Source organism: Notechis scutatus, chromosome 1, assembly GCF_049901735.1.
Source record: "Notechis scutatus isolate UNSWTSFEM ecotype Mainland chromosome 1, rNotScu1.2, whole genome shotgun sequence".
Classification (NCBI taxonomy): domain Eukaryota; kingdom Metazoa; phylum Chordata; class Lepidosauria; order Squamata; family Elapidae; genus Notechis; species Notechis scutatus.
The window spans coordinates 87,811,123-87,826,861 of record NC_142009.1 but is presented as its reverse complement, the minus strand read 5'-3'; the positions used below and the strand labels follow the sequence as shown (position 1 = coordinate 87,826,861).

General features: G+C 38.4%; 1 protein-coding gene across 3 annotated transcripts in view; it reads left to right on the top strand.

The window, feature by feature from the left end:
* Positions 1–15,739, top strand: part of GRM1 (glutamate metabotropic receptor 1) — a 208,317-nt gene that overhangs the window by 147,304 nt on the left and 45,274 nt on the right. For all 3 annotated transcript variants that reach the window (XM_087970380.1, XM_087970377.1, XM_087970385.1), the window contains exon 5: positions 5,689–5,935. In XM_087970380.1, the coding sequence (XP_087826506.1) occupies positions 5,689–5,935 (247 nt within the window). The remainder of the gene's footprint in view (positions 1–5,688; positions 5,936–15,739) is intronic.

Here is a 15,739-nt window from a genome sequence, read left to right as displayed (position 1 = left end):
TAGTTTAGGTGCTGACTCCAATGGATCCTCTAATATAAATACCAGGTCATCTAAAAAAGCTTGTAATTTATACTCTTCTTTTTAAATTTTCATTCCTTTTATTTATTTTTTCTTCTCTGATGTTCCTATTCAGCACTTCCAGTGTTAACACAAACAACAGAGGTGACAGTGGACAGCCTTGTCTAGTCTCTTTTCTTATATCTATAAAGTCTGTTAACTCTCCATTTATCATAACCTTTGAAGTTTGTTTATGATATATCGTTTCTATGGCTTGACTAAATTTTTTACCAAAGCCCATTTGGTCCAATTGTAACAGCATAAAATGCCAATTCACATTATCAAAAGCTTTTTGTGCATCTAAAAACATCAGAGCCATTTGTTTTTCAGGATGTGCCTCATAGTATTCCAGTGTATCTAAAATTATTCTCATATTATCTTTAATCTGTCTCTTTGGCAGAAATCCATTTTGATCAGGGTGAATAAAATTGTTTAAGTATCTTTTCAGTCTTTCTGCTAGAATTGAAGCAAAAATTTTATAATCTGAATTTAATGGGGATATTGGTCTGTAGTTTTTAACTTGCTGTGGGTCTGTGTCCTTCTTCGGTACAAGTGTGATATATGCTTCTGACCATGTTTTGGGTATTCTCTTCTTTGTCATAACTTCATTCATAACTTCTAATAAGTGAAGATTCAATGTTTCCTGGAATGTCTTATAAAATTCCACTGGCAAACCATCCAGACCTGGTGCTTTCCCAATGTTTTGCTTTTTTAAAGCTTCTGTTAATTCCATCATTGTTGTTACTTTCTAACATTATTTCAATATCCTTGGGTATCTGAGGCAAATTTGCTTCCTGTAAGTATTGTTGAATTCTTTCTTCCTGAACATTCTCTTGAATGTTTTCCATAATAATCTTGAATAGTTTTTTTCTTCTCCGCATTTCCATAGCATACATGTCCTTGTTCATTTATCAATTGATTTATCCTTCTCGAGTCTCTTTCCTTTCTCAATTTATATGCTAGCCATCTGCCTGGTTTGTTTGCATCTTCAAAATAGTTCTGCTTAGCATTTTTAATTTTTTGTGCTATTTCTTCTTTTTTCATTAGCCCCATTTTATGTTTAGTTATGTCCATTTTAATTTTAATGTCCTTTTTTTGTGGAAATTTCTGTAGTTCTTTTTCCAACTTCTTGTAGTCATCTTCCAATATTTTAAAGGTTTTTTTCTGTTTTATATTTCTTTTCCTTGTATAGTCCATTATCAAGCCTCTTGTATAAGCCTTCATCGTGTCCAAGAGGTTCTGTAATGATGTATCCTCTTTTGTATTTTCTTTAAAGAAAAAAGTCAATTCTCTCTCAATTTTCTGTTTAAAGTCTTTTTCCTTTAATATCGTATTATTTAAAGTCCATCTAGATCTCCTTTTTTGTCCTTTCCATACAAGTGTTATTGGATTGTGATCTGCCCAGGTACTTGCTTTTATTTCAATGTCTTGTATGTTAGAAAGCAATTCTGTTGATATCCATATCATATCTATTCTAGACCATCATGCATGTCTATTTGAATAAAAGGTATATTGTTTATTTTCCGCATTTCTCTCTCTCCATTCATCTTTTAAGTTTACCTCATCTACCATTCAAAAGAAGGATTTTGGCAATGTCTTTCTAGCTTTCTTTGCTGTTTTTTGTGTTTTATAGTCCAATTTATCATTTATTATTCCATTAAAATCTCCCACCAGACAGATATTAGCATAGTCCAGTTCAATTATTTTTTGATGTAATTTCCTGTAAAAATCTTCTTGATTATCATTTGGAGCATAAATTGCTATTAAAATTGCTATTTAGATTATTGTCTGTTATCTCCACCATCAAAATCCTTCTGTCATCATCTGTATATATTTGTTCCACAGGGATTATACCTCTAATGTATAACACCACTCCTCTCCTTTTACACTGTGTCAACGCTGTAAATAATTTCCCTAATTTTTGTTGTTTCAATATATAATCATATTGTTTTTTAATATGTACTTCTTGTAGGCAGATTATATCAAATTTTAATTTCTCTAACTTATGAAATATTTTTCTTCTTTTAATAGCTGAATTAAGTCCATTTATATTAATTGTAATCAGTTTTCTCTCATCCATTTTAGACATTATAAGAAGGATTTGTTGCTCTAGTAGATCTTGGTTCTCGTTGCTCTCTGGGTACACCACCTACGGCTCCTTCTTCTTTTTCAATTACTGCTATACATTCCTCTTGAAATTCAATTAACGACTCTTCTTTTCTTGTATCTTCCTCCCTTCCTCTGAAATATTCCAGATAGAATAACTCAGCTTTTTCAACTTTTTTCAACCTGCCAGGTAAAGATGAGACCTTCTGGTATCAGCCATTTGTAATTTATTCCTCTCTTAAGTAACTCCTTGGTCAAGAATAAATATTATCTTCTTATCTCTCTCACTCTTCTCGGTACCTGTTTCAGTACCACTATTTCTTTATCTTTGTACTTTAGTGTTTTTTCTCTTGCTGCCTGCAGTATTTGTGATTTAATTATTTTCTTAATAAATCTGATATGAACTTCTCTTGGCAATTTATTTCTCACCGCATATCTTGTATAGACATGAAAAACCTCATCCATTCCATCCATCATCTTCTCTTTAGTTACCTCTAATGCTTCTGCCAGGATTTCTGTCATCATTTCAGCAAAGTTTTCACCCTTTTCTTCTTTTATATTTTGAAATCTAAGATAGAATTTTGATCTATCAATTTCCCATCCCAATGATTGCAGAGATCTGCCCTTGTCTCTTTCCACTTCACTCAATCGGATATCCATATCTCCAGTCTTCTTATCTCTTTGTACATCTTGTTCCTCAATTTTCTTGATTCTGTCCTCATATTGCATCATCATCTGTTGAATATTTTCAATTTTCTCATCTGTCTTTTCAGTTCTTTGCTCAATATTCTCCATTTTCTTTTCAATATTATCTGTTTTTACTTGTATCTTTTGAATTCCTTGCATAATCATCTGCAGTGTCACTTCTTTCTCCTTCTCTTGTTGTAACATCACCTGTATTGATCGTTGTCCTCCAGATAATGAAGAGGAAGAAGTCGGGATTGAAGAAGCTGAGGCTGGTATCTTGCTGCTCATCTTAGAATACTTAATAGGAAAATTGAGAAGAAAAAGCAAGAGCAGCCAACTGCCACTCCAGTAAAAAACAAAATAAAATCAAAAAATTAAAATTAAAATTAAAAAGGGAAGAGAAAAATAGTCAGGCACTTGAATACCTTAATCCAATTGGTTCCAATTATGTAGAAAAAAAGTAAAAAAAGTAAAAAAGGACAAAAATGGAAAATAGAAAAAGGATGAAAAACAAATTAGGAAAAAATTTTAAAAGACAGAAATCTGTGTATTCCCCTTGCTAAAAAGGTAGAACAAAGGGAGGAGGGAGGGAAAAAAAGTGGTCTTATTCCTGCATCAAACGACTCAAGTCCAAATATAAAAATCCAACTGGGGGGGCGGGGATAGAAAAAAAAAGGAAAGAGAAAATGCAATTCTGTCAATAAGCAAAGCACTGCCACTATATGTTTGAGGTTTTTTACTAAATCAAAAAACAAAATTTCCAGTTCTCTTTTCAAGGTCACTTCAATCTTCTTTCTTCAATTTCAAATCCAGACTCCATCTATCAGTAGTTCCACAGAAGAGCACCTGCAAACAATCTACATGTTCTTCCCACTATCTTTTCAATGAAAAGCACATAATCCTTGAATGTAACAGCAAATGTATCAACAAGAAAGAAAGAAAGGAAAACAATGTATCCAAGCCTCCAGGTGGCAGCGCTACTTATTTCCCTTTCCTTTCCCTTCCCCTCTAATATTAAAACCAGGAATAAAAAAAATAAAAAGAATCTAAAATTATTAAAGAAAAATAACAAGAGAAAAAAAAAAAACTTTTCCAAAGAGTTATTTTGAAAGGAAAAAATAAAAATTAAAAAGGAAAGACCAGTCCAGTTGAAAAGTTGAAAAGTTTTTACAAAAATCCAAAGTTCCAATAAAAAGGAAAAAAAGGTTTAATTTGTGCTTAATCTTGCTGCTTGAGCACTTTTATCTTCACTTTTAAATTTAATTTTTAGTCTTTTAGGGTGTTCTCTCCAGAAAAAAATAAGTAGAAAATTATCTCACCAAACTGACACACTTTCTTTCCAGCTTTCTTCCGTTCTGAAGCTGTCCCAGCTTCAGCAGCTTTAATGGCTGCCTCTCCACTGCGGGAAAAAAGGGCTTCTCCTGGATCTACCAGGGATTTTGCGATATCCCTGGGATCGACAGGATGTGCCCTCCTCAGTCACCATCTCTACGGGATGGTTTAGGTCCGTTGGGACCATCCTGCAACAGAGATATCAGCAGCGATCTTAGAGCTTAAAGATCACATGCTGTACCGCCGCGACGCCAGCTCAGCCCTCCATCCCTTTGGGTTTGTTAATAACTCTTCACCTCTGAAATTACTTCCCAAATTGCCAATTGCGCCAGATGCTGTATCTGTTTTTCAAAAATACAGATGTCCACTAGATGGCAGTAACAGGTACAAAAAATGCTGATGCTTTATTGCCATCTCATGATGATTTGATTTTTTGAATCCCAAATCTTGAACCTTTGAAATTCCCTCTGCTTTGTGGACTTTCCCTTAAATTATATGAGTAGATGAGCTCTTTTTCTTACAGTGGCAGACTGGACGTTGGGTGTTTCTGTTTTAATTGTACTTTAATATTTTACTGTTTATTAGTATGGAGTAGTGGTGGGATTCAAAAATTTTTACTACTGGTTCCTTCTGGGGGAAGGTTACTGCAAAATCCCCATTTTCTCCCCATTGCACTAACCTGCTTTCCAGCTCCGTTCTCCTGTGCAGGGCAACAAAAGAAGACCCAGCTGATCAGCTGGGACTCAGGAGGCAGAAAATAGATGGAGGTGGGGGCAGTCAGAGATGGTATTTGCTGGTTCTCTGAACTACTCAAAATTTCCGCTACTGGTTCTCCAGAACTGGTCAGAACCTGCTGAATACCTCCTCTAGTATGGAGCCTTTAAGCAACTCAGAAAAAAGAGTTCTTATTGGTCAAGATCATCCATGTTTTGCAATACCACTTCTCCGGTTGTTGCTTTTATTTCCTAGCCAGAATTACTTCAGGGGGGTGGGGGGGAATCATCAAAAGTCATACCACAAATCAATAAAACCACCACCTTCATCACTACAAGCTACACTTTGCATGATTTTGGAATGAGTAAATCTCTGCCATTGTTAGGAAGACATTGACTAATGTTCTCAATATTCAAAATGTAAAATAAATAAATGTATCGTTTTTACTGGTGCATCACTCCCATAAATTTTGATACTATGCAACAGCCTCCAGAACTATTTTGGAAAATACATTGTCCCATATCGTTTTAGAGTAGACAAAGGAAACTTGTCATATTTCAAATGCTGCTGAATAATAGGATAGCCACTGGTGAGAGATGTTGAAGATCAGTTATAAGATGAGGATTAAAAATTGTGGGTTTTGTGGTGGGGTATTTGAAGCAATGGTGGAGTTTTTAAAATTTTTCTTAAACTACCGGCTGTCTAAAATACTGATATCACTGCAGAAGAATATTCTGAAAAGAGTTTCTTTCATTTTCAATTTGGAAATAATACTTTGTCTTCTGATTACAGGCAATGAAAGCTTAGAAGAAAACTATGTCCAAGACAGTAAAATGGGTTTTGTTATCAATGCAATCTATGCTATGGCTCATGGCTTACAAAATATGCATCATACCCTTTGCCCGGGACACGTTGGACTTTGCGATGCTATGAAGCCAATTGATGGAAGCAAACTTTTGGAGTCTATCCTAAATTCATCATTCACTGGAGTCTCAGGAGAAGAAGTGCGAATTGATGAAAATGGAGATGCTCCTGGAAGGTACTATAAGAGCATTGTTGTTTATACACCTTATACGTCTGAACATAAATGTCTGTGTTTCTTCTACTAGAACTAGATTCTATTTGTAGTATATATAAGAACATTCCAGGAAGATCATTAAAATTAGTAAAGAAGATCTGTAACAAGCATACTTTGTGGGCAATAAGGGTTTATTCTCTGCTTGTCTCACAACAAGACTCAACTCAAGATGGTCTTACAAGGCCTGACATGTCCTTTCAGAAAGGAATTGGGATAGTGGAGCTATACTAGTTCACTAATATCAGTGAAGTACAGAGGTGAATTGGCTGGTTGTATCTCTGAAGCCATTTGCTTCATTCATCCATTCTTTTCAATCTTATTAAAGCAAACCATATGTATATTTTAAATTAAGGAGGGAAATTTCACAAAGAAGCTAGCAGGGATATCTTCTTTTATCCCCAAATCTGAATTGACTATAAATAGCAAAAAGAGCCCACAGTTATCTTTTAGATATCCTTAATAAAATCCCAGATGATAAATGAAGCTAGTGTATACAGTATAACATTTTACTGAAAGCATGAGCAGAGATATTTTTATTTATTTTTTATTGTTTTATATCAAACATTTCCTTTCTATGTTGAGCAGTGTGCTCTCTAGGTGTCCAAGGTGTTAACATACAATCATACAAACATCATCACCATTATGATCATATATGTGTGTGTGTGTGTGTGTGTGTGTGTGTGTGTGTGTGTGTGTCTTTGGTTATTCGGGTTATTTCCCACGTAAAATTGGAAGTATCTAGGCAACGTTTCGATGAAGTCTCATTCATCATCTTCAGGCTTGTGTCTTCGGCTCTGTGCTTCTCAAAGTTGAGAACTCTGAGAACTCTGAGAAGCACAGAGCCGAAGACACAAGCCTGAAGATGATGAATGAGACTTCATCGAAACGCTGCCTCAGATACTTCCAATTTACATGGGAGAAAACCTGAATAACCAAAGATCCACATACAAATACCCGCGAGAACCTCAGAAAACAAATTATATATATATGTCTAGGTGTGTTCGGGTCTTTTCCCATGTAAGATTAAGAGTATCTTGGTGACGTTTCGACGAGGTCCCACTCACCATCCTCAGGCTGGTGCTTTCGGCTTCGTGCTGGTGCAAGCAGTGTGTGATCGGAGCTGCCGTCTCTCTATAAATACTGGTGGGGGTGGGCTGGTGTACTGGGCTGGTTGGCTGCACTGCTGCCTCTTGATTGGTTGATGGAGTTGATGTTGGTATAATGGGCTGTGTGATGGCCTTGTGAGTTTTGTTGTGGGGATATCCTTACAGCACAAGATCCAGGATATCTCCACAACAAAACTCACAAGGCCATCACACAGCCCATTATATCAACATCAACTCCATCAACCAATCAAGAGGCAGCAGCGCAGCCAACCAGCCCAGTACACCAGCCCCCCCCCAGTATTTATAGAGAGACAGCAGCTCCGATCACACACTGCTTGCACCGGCACGAAGCCTAAAGCACCAGCCTGAGGATGGCGAGTGGGACCTCGCCGAAACGTCACCAAGATACTCTTAATCTTACATGGGAAAAGACCCAAACACACCTAGAGCTACATACCTGTACCTGTGAAAAACTACAAATATATATATAGTAGCTCACATTACTCTGAGAAGCACAAAGTCAAAGACACAAGCCTGAAGATGATGAATGAGACTTCATTGAAACGTCGCCTAGATACTTCCAATTTTACACAGGAGAAAACCTGAATAACCAAAGATCCACATACAAATACCCGTGAAAACCTCAGAATATATATATACCACAAATGTGTGGTAACAAAGAGATTTGATTTAAATTAGTGACTAAACCTGGCAAGGCTGTCATCAAATAAACATATTTTTGTCCCTGATAACAGCCTGCTTTCACTTCATGGACATTTAGAGAAAACATCTTCTGAAGATGTTATCACTTGCTAGATTCATACAGGAGTGACTACTTTTTTAAATATCAAGGTCCCCAATCTACTTTATGAGGAACTTGAAAAGTCGGTGCTTTGTATTTTGGCTTGGAAAAAGTGCCAAGTCACCAGCTATTAGAGCCGTAGTGGCATAGTGGTTAGAATGCAGTATTGCCGGCTACTTCTGCTGACTGCTGGCTGCCCTCACCAGACTCAAGAGTTAGTCATCCTTCCATCCTTCTGAGGTGGGTAAAATGAGGACCCAGATTGTTGGGGGCAATATGCTGACTCTGTACACTGTTTAGAGAGGGCTGTGAAGCAGTATATAAGTCGAAGTGCTATTGCTATTATTATTAAGATTTCTAGGCATCTGAAATGTTTATATCCCCCCCCTCAAACCTGCTTGCTGCTCCAATCACCAATACTGAACCTGAATTAAATTAGCAGGCCTGTTTACTTCTGTCTATAATATGACCAGGGCATTATCTTGCCTTGTCTCCAGACAGAGAAAATGTGTGTATTTTGTGCTTTTCCCATTTTGCACAGTTGAAAAGAAGCAAGGATGGAACAAGTTTTAGGAAGCCTTTGTTCAAAAATTCCTTAAAAGAAATGCTTTGAATTATGTAATTATATACAATGAAAAGTTGAATCACAGTGGATGACATAGGTCAGAAGCCCAATGGTTTTCTGTTCACACATTTTGTTTAAACACTCCTGGTTTCAAAGAAAAGGAAACTCCAAAAGGTGACTGGAATGGATGGAATGAATTGTAATGCTTCTTGTATTGCACTTTCCTTGAAATCAAAGGTCCACAGGCTAAAGTTGCTTTTTGCTCCAGCAATGTCATTTGTAGGAATCCTAGGTGTCTTGGTGACCTTGAACACATTTTACCACTTTTGATTAATTCCCCAGTTGCAGCCATAAGCAGGTGGGAAGAGTCACTGTCGTGTATGGTATGTTAGATTGTTTTTAAAAATGACCCTGAATATTCATGTAATTGCTGGAATCTTCTCTGGTTGAATTGTTTATCTTTCACCCATTCTAACATAATGAGATTGCTTCTTGCCTTAGTTTAGGGGTGCTTCCCCCAATCTTGAAATAGTCTGCTGTTCTGTCTCACCTGTGACCACGAGGCGAGAGTCCAAGCCTCCAAAGGAATATAAATAAACAGACAGGACCAGGAACGATAGAGTTAAATTCCTTTGACTGGAGAAGTCCTTGGCAGTCTTCCAGAAGCTGCCTGCCAAGTCCGATAACAAACAAGACCATAAATCAAAGGGCAAACGCCGCACAGAGAATTTGTCAAGCTGCTATTCCGAATAAACAAATTGTCCCGAACGAGGATTCAGAGGTAACACGCCCTCTTTTATTTCCTGAGGGGCGTGTCGGACTCTCAAGTCAGTCCCTGATTTGACATTTCCTTTTACGTTGCATTTCACGCTTCTGCCTGCGTCTTTGCCTTGCATCAAACCAGCATTCCTCGGCTTGATCCTCAGCCAAGGACTCCAGCACTCTCTCCTGATTATCTGCCGACACCTGAGGCACAACCAGGGAGGAAGGGGAGGAAGATGATTCCGAATCTTCCAGCAAAGCAGGCTCAAATCTCAAGGCCAAATCCTCCTCTTCCTCATTACTCGAGCCTGTGTCTTCTAACAGAGGAGGCTCAAACCTCCGAGTCACAACAGTCTGCAGTCCAGATCCCTACAGGAACATACTCAATGTCTATAGAGATTCTCAGTCATCCAAGTCATGATTGTCCCAAAGGTGGTTTTCTTCAAAAGGCAACTGGACTTTGTTTTTCCTTGAAGACTTTTCACTTCTCATCCAAGAAGCTTATTCAGGTCTGACTGAATGGTTCAGAATGGAAGGCTTTATATTCCTTGCAGTCATCTGGTCATTAGCATTCTTTCTGAGAACCACTGAGACCACTTGGGGGTATATCTATGCCCTCAGGGTCACTTGAATAGGCAAAGAAAAGTCCAGTTGCCTTTTGAAAAAGCACCTTTAAGGAACAAAGCACCTTCTACTTGTCTGCTCATAGCTTAACAACTTCTGACAAGATTCTTCTCTGAGTCCCCATTAATATCATGCATTACACCAGAATATTCTATTCTAAATATAATTTTATCAGTGGCAAGTTCAAAACTTCTCATTTGCTACAGCATTTTGTCATTTTTAGACCTTCATTCTGTCTTTTGTTATGCCTAATAGTTTCACTCCACATTTTGGTTATCTATTCTTTCTACTATCTAGTATTCAATGTAAGTGAATACTTCTAGTGCCACTTTGACACTTTATAATTAAGAAATATTTCAAACATAGCATCTTTTTGCCAGTAGAACCAAAGACTTAATTCATGGGTGTCTTTTTTTTTTTTTGCTTGAAGGAGAAAGATGAGGCATGAGTGAAGCTCTGCTGATTATGCTGGTGTTTTTATAGGAGCATCAGCAGAATTAATTGTCCTGGGTTACAAGTGGGTCATTTAATTTGTTGAAGTGGATCAATATTAGACTATTGAACTCGGGTCTATAATACTCTGCCTAGCACATCAGGGCTAATATATACCAAGGTCTGAACTTTTCAGTGCAGTTTAAAATTCTCTCTCTCTCTCTCTCTCTCTCTCTCTCTCTCTCTCTCTCTCTCTCTCTCTCTCTCTCCCCTCTCCCCTCTCCCCTCTCCCCTCTCCCCTCTATCTATCTATCTATCTATCTATCTATCTATCTATCTATCTATCTATCTATCTATCTATCTATCTATCGCTCTCTCATCTCTCTCTCCTATCTCTCTCTGTGTCTCTCTCTCTCTCTGTCTCCCTCCCCCCTCTCATATTATTAACCTTTCTTAATAAAACACTGTATGTACACCTTCTTATTAAATAAAGTGAGAAGTCACATACAGAATTTGGAATAATTCTGTATGTGACATTGAATAATTCTGTATGTGACATTGAATAAATAAAGTGGCTTGACAGTATTACAATGCAACTACTTGCAATAATCCTGAAGGAGCAAAGTTTGATACTATCTATAGTATTCATAATGCTCAACCATGGCATTCTTCTAGGCCAGAGGTCTCCAAACCACCACTCATGGGCTACATCCCGCCCTCCAGAAGGCTTCAACCAGCCCACCAGCTCTTCCTAACCGGACAAGGAAAAGGAAGTTGACTGGAGGGTTGCTTCCTTTACCTGGCGAGTAGGTGGGAGAAGTGACTGGTTGGGCACTGGCAGGGGTGGGATTCTACTGGTTCGCACCTATTCACTAGAACCGGTTGTTAACATTCTAAGCAGTTCGGAGAACAGGCTGTTATAAGAAATTAATGGCCTAATCATGTAAGGAAGGCAGGAAGGAAACATTCTGGTGTTGCTTACAGAAACCGCCTCTCCATTAAGCCTTATTACATTCTTGGCAGGACTAGACTTCCTGCCTCAGGAACTTCTCTGGAGATTTTTTTTCCTCCTTTGCTGGTACTTTGCTTGTGTGGAGTGACCATTCAAAGTTACAATGGCACTGAAAAAGTGATTTATGACCATTTTTCACACTTACGACTGTTGCAGTATCCCCACAGTCACGAGAGGCCAGGCGAGGAGATGCATGCCACGATGTGAGTGATGTTGAGTTGGCCACACCCAGCCAGTCACATGACACCAAGCCATGCCCACCAACTAAGCCACGCCCACAGAACTGGTTGTTAAAAAAAAATGAATCCCAGCCCTGGGCACTGGTCTGATCCAGATGAGCTTCTGTTTGTTTTTATGTTTTATGCCCCGTTTGCTAATGTTTGACATTTTTCTTATATCATTTGTCCATACCAGCACAGCATTCTGTTCTGACCCAGCTCCCCAAACACAGCAAACCCTCTATAGTGAAATCAATGATTCCTTTATTAGGAGTGCCAGCAGCCCCAGCAAAAAGTTTCTCTCTCACTGCAGGCTAACAAGTCTGTCTGGCAGGGAGATGAATAGTTGTCTGTCATATCTATTCATCTCCGCCTCCTGCCTTTTATCCCCAGAGGTAGGGTAGGGCTTTGCTTGCTGCGGTGGCTCTTCCGTCCCAAGGATCAGCCCATAGATTTCCACTGCTCTCCTCTCTTCTGCCTTCTGCACATCCGTGCATCAGGCACTGGACCCAGCTGTTCCTCCTCTTCCTCATCAGCCACCTCCAGACCTGGAGGCTGTTGACTCTCCATCTGAGGGCTGAGGGATGCCCAGGTTCTCTCTCTCTCTGGCAGCTCTATTCCCTCTTCCCCCTCAGAGCTCTCAGGTTGCCTTTATGCTGGGCCCAACTTCCACACCTCCTCCTCCTCATCTGATTTGGCTGCTGGAAGTGCCAGCAGCCAATAGGCCACAACACATTGTTTCTTTGTAATCATCACATTTCTTTTTTGTTGTTGTTGTGAATCATTGAGTAAAATAAAAGGCATTTGTTCAATTATTATTTTTTTCGCTCATTTATAAAACTGATTTTAGAATGTTTGCAAAATGTCCATTATGGCCCTCAGACTGAAAAGTTTAGAGACCCTGTTGTAGGCCAACTATGGGTTCTGGGAGTTTCGGGCACTATTTTATTATATTTTCACTTCTGGGAGTTTCGGGCACTATTTTATTATATTTTCATTTCTGGGAGTTTTGGGCACTATTTTATTATGTTAATGGGTGGTTCCAATCAATCCTCAGGAAGGGAGGTAAAAATTCAGGTCCTTAGGAACTCTGCTCTGGCTTTGGACCTTTCCTAGATGTAATTAAACATCTGTGTGCAACTGGTGGGAAAGGCTGTCTGTTGGTTTGGCATGAAAAGCTACCTTATGTGTTTCTCCAGAACACATAGGGATATTTATTTATTTTTATTTATTTATTTGATTTGCCAATTGTTTACAAGATAATAAGTATAAATGTATACATAGTTGTGAATACATGAAATGGGTACATATAAGAAAAATAAAAGAATAAGAGAAACAATAGGACAGGGACGGTAGGCACGTTGGTGCGCTTATGCACGCCCCCTACAGACCTCTTAGGAAAGGGGTGAGGTCAATAGTAGACAGTCTAAGGTTAAAGTTTTTGGGGTTTGGGGAAGAAACTACAGAGTCGGGTAGAGTATTCCAGACATTGATATGGCACAGAGGAATTGCTCCAAGGTGAGAAATCACCAAAAATAAGTCATCTTCGATGTGAACAACAATATGTGCAGCTAAGAACTGTGAAACCTATTAAATCTTATTCCTGAACAAGATATAAAACTATTAGAAGTATATGAATCATCTGAGATTTGATTTGTACAATCGATTTTTATGATTTGTTTGAATTTGATTCAAATATTGAATAGCTTCCACAAATTGAGTTACTATGTTGAAGAGAATCAGAGGCAGACTGAACTGATTCAGTTCAAATGCTTGATTCAGTTCAAAAGTGCCTGAGTTGGAAAGCAGTGATTTAATTTAGTGTATAAATTAATTTGGAGATCCCATGAAAAATTCAGTTTGAAGGGTAATTCAAGTGAATCATCTCTTAATTTTATATATGTTTTCTTATGTTTTCGTGGGTATTTATATCAGCTTTATTCAGGTATTTTCCCACGTCTTTATATTTGTGTTTTTAAAGTTGTAGCAACGTTTTGGCAGAATCTCATCGGCCATCATCAGGCTTCTGTATAGTGTTCGTCTGTGTTGTGTTCGTCAATACAGAAGCCTGATGATGGCAGCTGTTCATCTTCTGGGTCTCCATTGTGTCTCAGTGTATTTGTGGATCAGGCCTGTGATTTTACTTTTGAGGAAGCTGTTGGCTGTCAGTACTTTCGTCAGGGTGCATAGTTCAGTCTTTATGTGTGCCTTGTCTGCCAGGTGTTTGGTTCTAGCAATTAGTGTTTTGGCCACGGAGTTTATCTGTGCTAGGTGGTGGTGGGATTGGGCATTGAGGTACCAGTTGGTGTGTCTTTTCTTCTGGTATATGGTGTGTCCTAGTTTGCCATCTGTTTTTTTGTAGATTAGTAAATCTAGGAATGGTAGTTGTTTCCATGGTGAATTTGATTTTGGGGTGTGTGCTGTTTAGGTGTGTTAGGAAATTGTTTAGGTTTTCTTTTCCATGGGGCCAAATAACAAATGTGTCATTGATGTATCTTAGTCATAGTTTGGGTTTGTGGGTGGCATTTGCCAGGGCCCTGGATTCAAATTCTTCCATGAACAGGTTTGCAATAATGGGCAACAGTGGTGATCCCATGGGGGCTCCTTCAATCTGCTTGTATCTTTGTTCTTTGTATATGAAATATGTGTTGGTTAAGCAGTGTTCTGCTAGTTCCATCAGGTGTTTAGGTGGTTGGTATTTGTTTTTGATGATTTCTAGGGTTTCTTTCACCAGGACTTGAGTGAATAGTGAAACCACGTCAAAATTTACAAGCAGATCTTTTTGTTCAACGTGTAGGTCTTTGATAATTTCCAAGAGATGGTATGAGTTTTGTACATGTGAAGCTGCTGCTTCAGCATGGGGCTGTAGCTGCTTTGCTAGGTATTTGGCTAGGTCTTGTAGTGGTACTCTTTTGGAGTTGACTGTGGGTCTGAGAGGTATGCCTTCCTTGTGTATTTTTGGGAGGCCGTATAGTTTGGGGCATCTGGAAGATTTTTCTCTTGGGATGATCGTCTGTTAGATCTCTTTGCTCATGTTGCTGGTTATGATTTTCTTCTTGGTTATTTTTTCCAGATATGTGGTTGGGTCCATGTTTATGGGTTTGTATGTGGAGTCTTGGAGTAGGTCTGTCAGTTTTGTTTTGTAGTCTTTTCTGTCCATTACTACTGTGGCATTACCTTTATCTGCTGGAAGTATGATTATGCTGCTGTCGTTCTTTAGGGCTTGCAGGGCTCTTTGTTCCTCCTTGTGTAAGTTGCCTTTGGGTGGTTTGACTTGGTGTCTTATTCTATCAGCTTCATCTGAATATAGTTTAGTTAGGCTGGATTCCACTCCGCATATGATGGATTCTGTGGGGATTTTTTTGTGTGCTATGGCATAGTTGAATCCTTTGGTTAGGACATCTGTTTCTGTTTTCGTCAGTTCTCTTTTGGAAACATTGTATACTAATTGTTTTAGGTGTTGTTGTGGGTTGCTGGGGGCTTTCTTATCATGTTCTGACACATACAATGAAGATGAACCCAATATATGAGCCTGATGATGGCAGATGAGATTATTCTGAAACGTTGCTACAACTTTAAAAGCACAACTATAAAGACATGGGAAAATACCCGAATAAAGCTGAATAGCATACATACATACATACATACATACATACATACATACATACATGAATCAATTCTTCACACAACTCCTCAAAATGTCAGCTGTCATTGATAATTCACTGTAATCTGGTTAAAATTAAACTTGCAATGTTGAGGTGTGAAGCCTTTGAGTGGCTACTACATGGAACAGATCCAGAGGGGCACTTTGCTCATGAGGAAAGCACTTCATAAAATGATTTGGGTGACCTATATGTAAAGTCTCTTTGAGCTCAGCTGGAGGACTGGTGACTTCATACCTATGTCCAGCTTGTTTTCTTAGCAACAATGAAAAATATTTTGCCATGACCTTCTTCCAAGATGTTTTTTGATAACTATCTTTAGTTTGCACATACATTAAAAAGATAGTCGCGGTTGGTAAACAACAGAAAGGAACAACAATCAGTTTATTGCCAAATATCAAAATATTTTCAAAGGTTGTACCAATGATTAAACTTTTGTTTGTCCTACTGCCTTTGGGAGGGAGGGGTTGTTGGGGAGGGAACTTGTTTTCTCTCTGTTTGCCTTCAAGTCATGATTTCTCACTATTTGTCCTACAAGAATATATTCTGGAATTATTGCAGTTGAAAAATTGAGTTAAATTT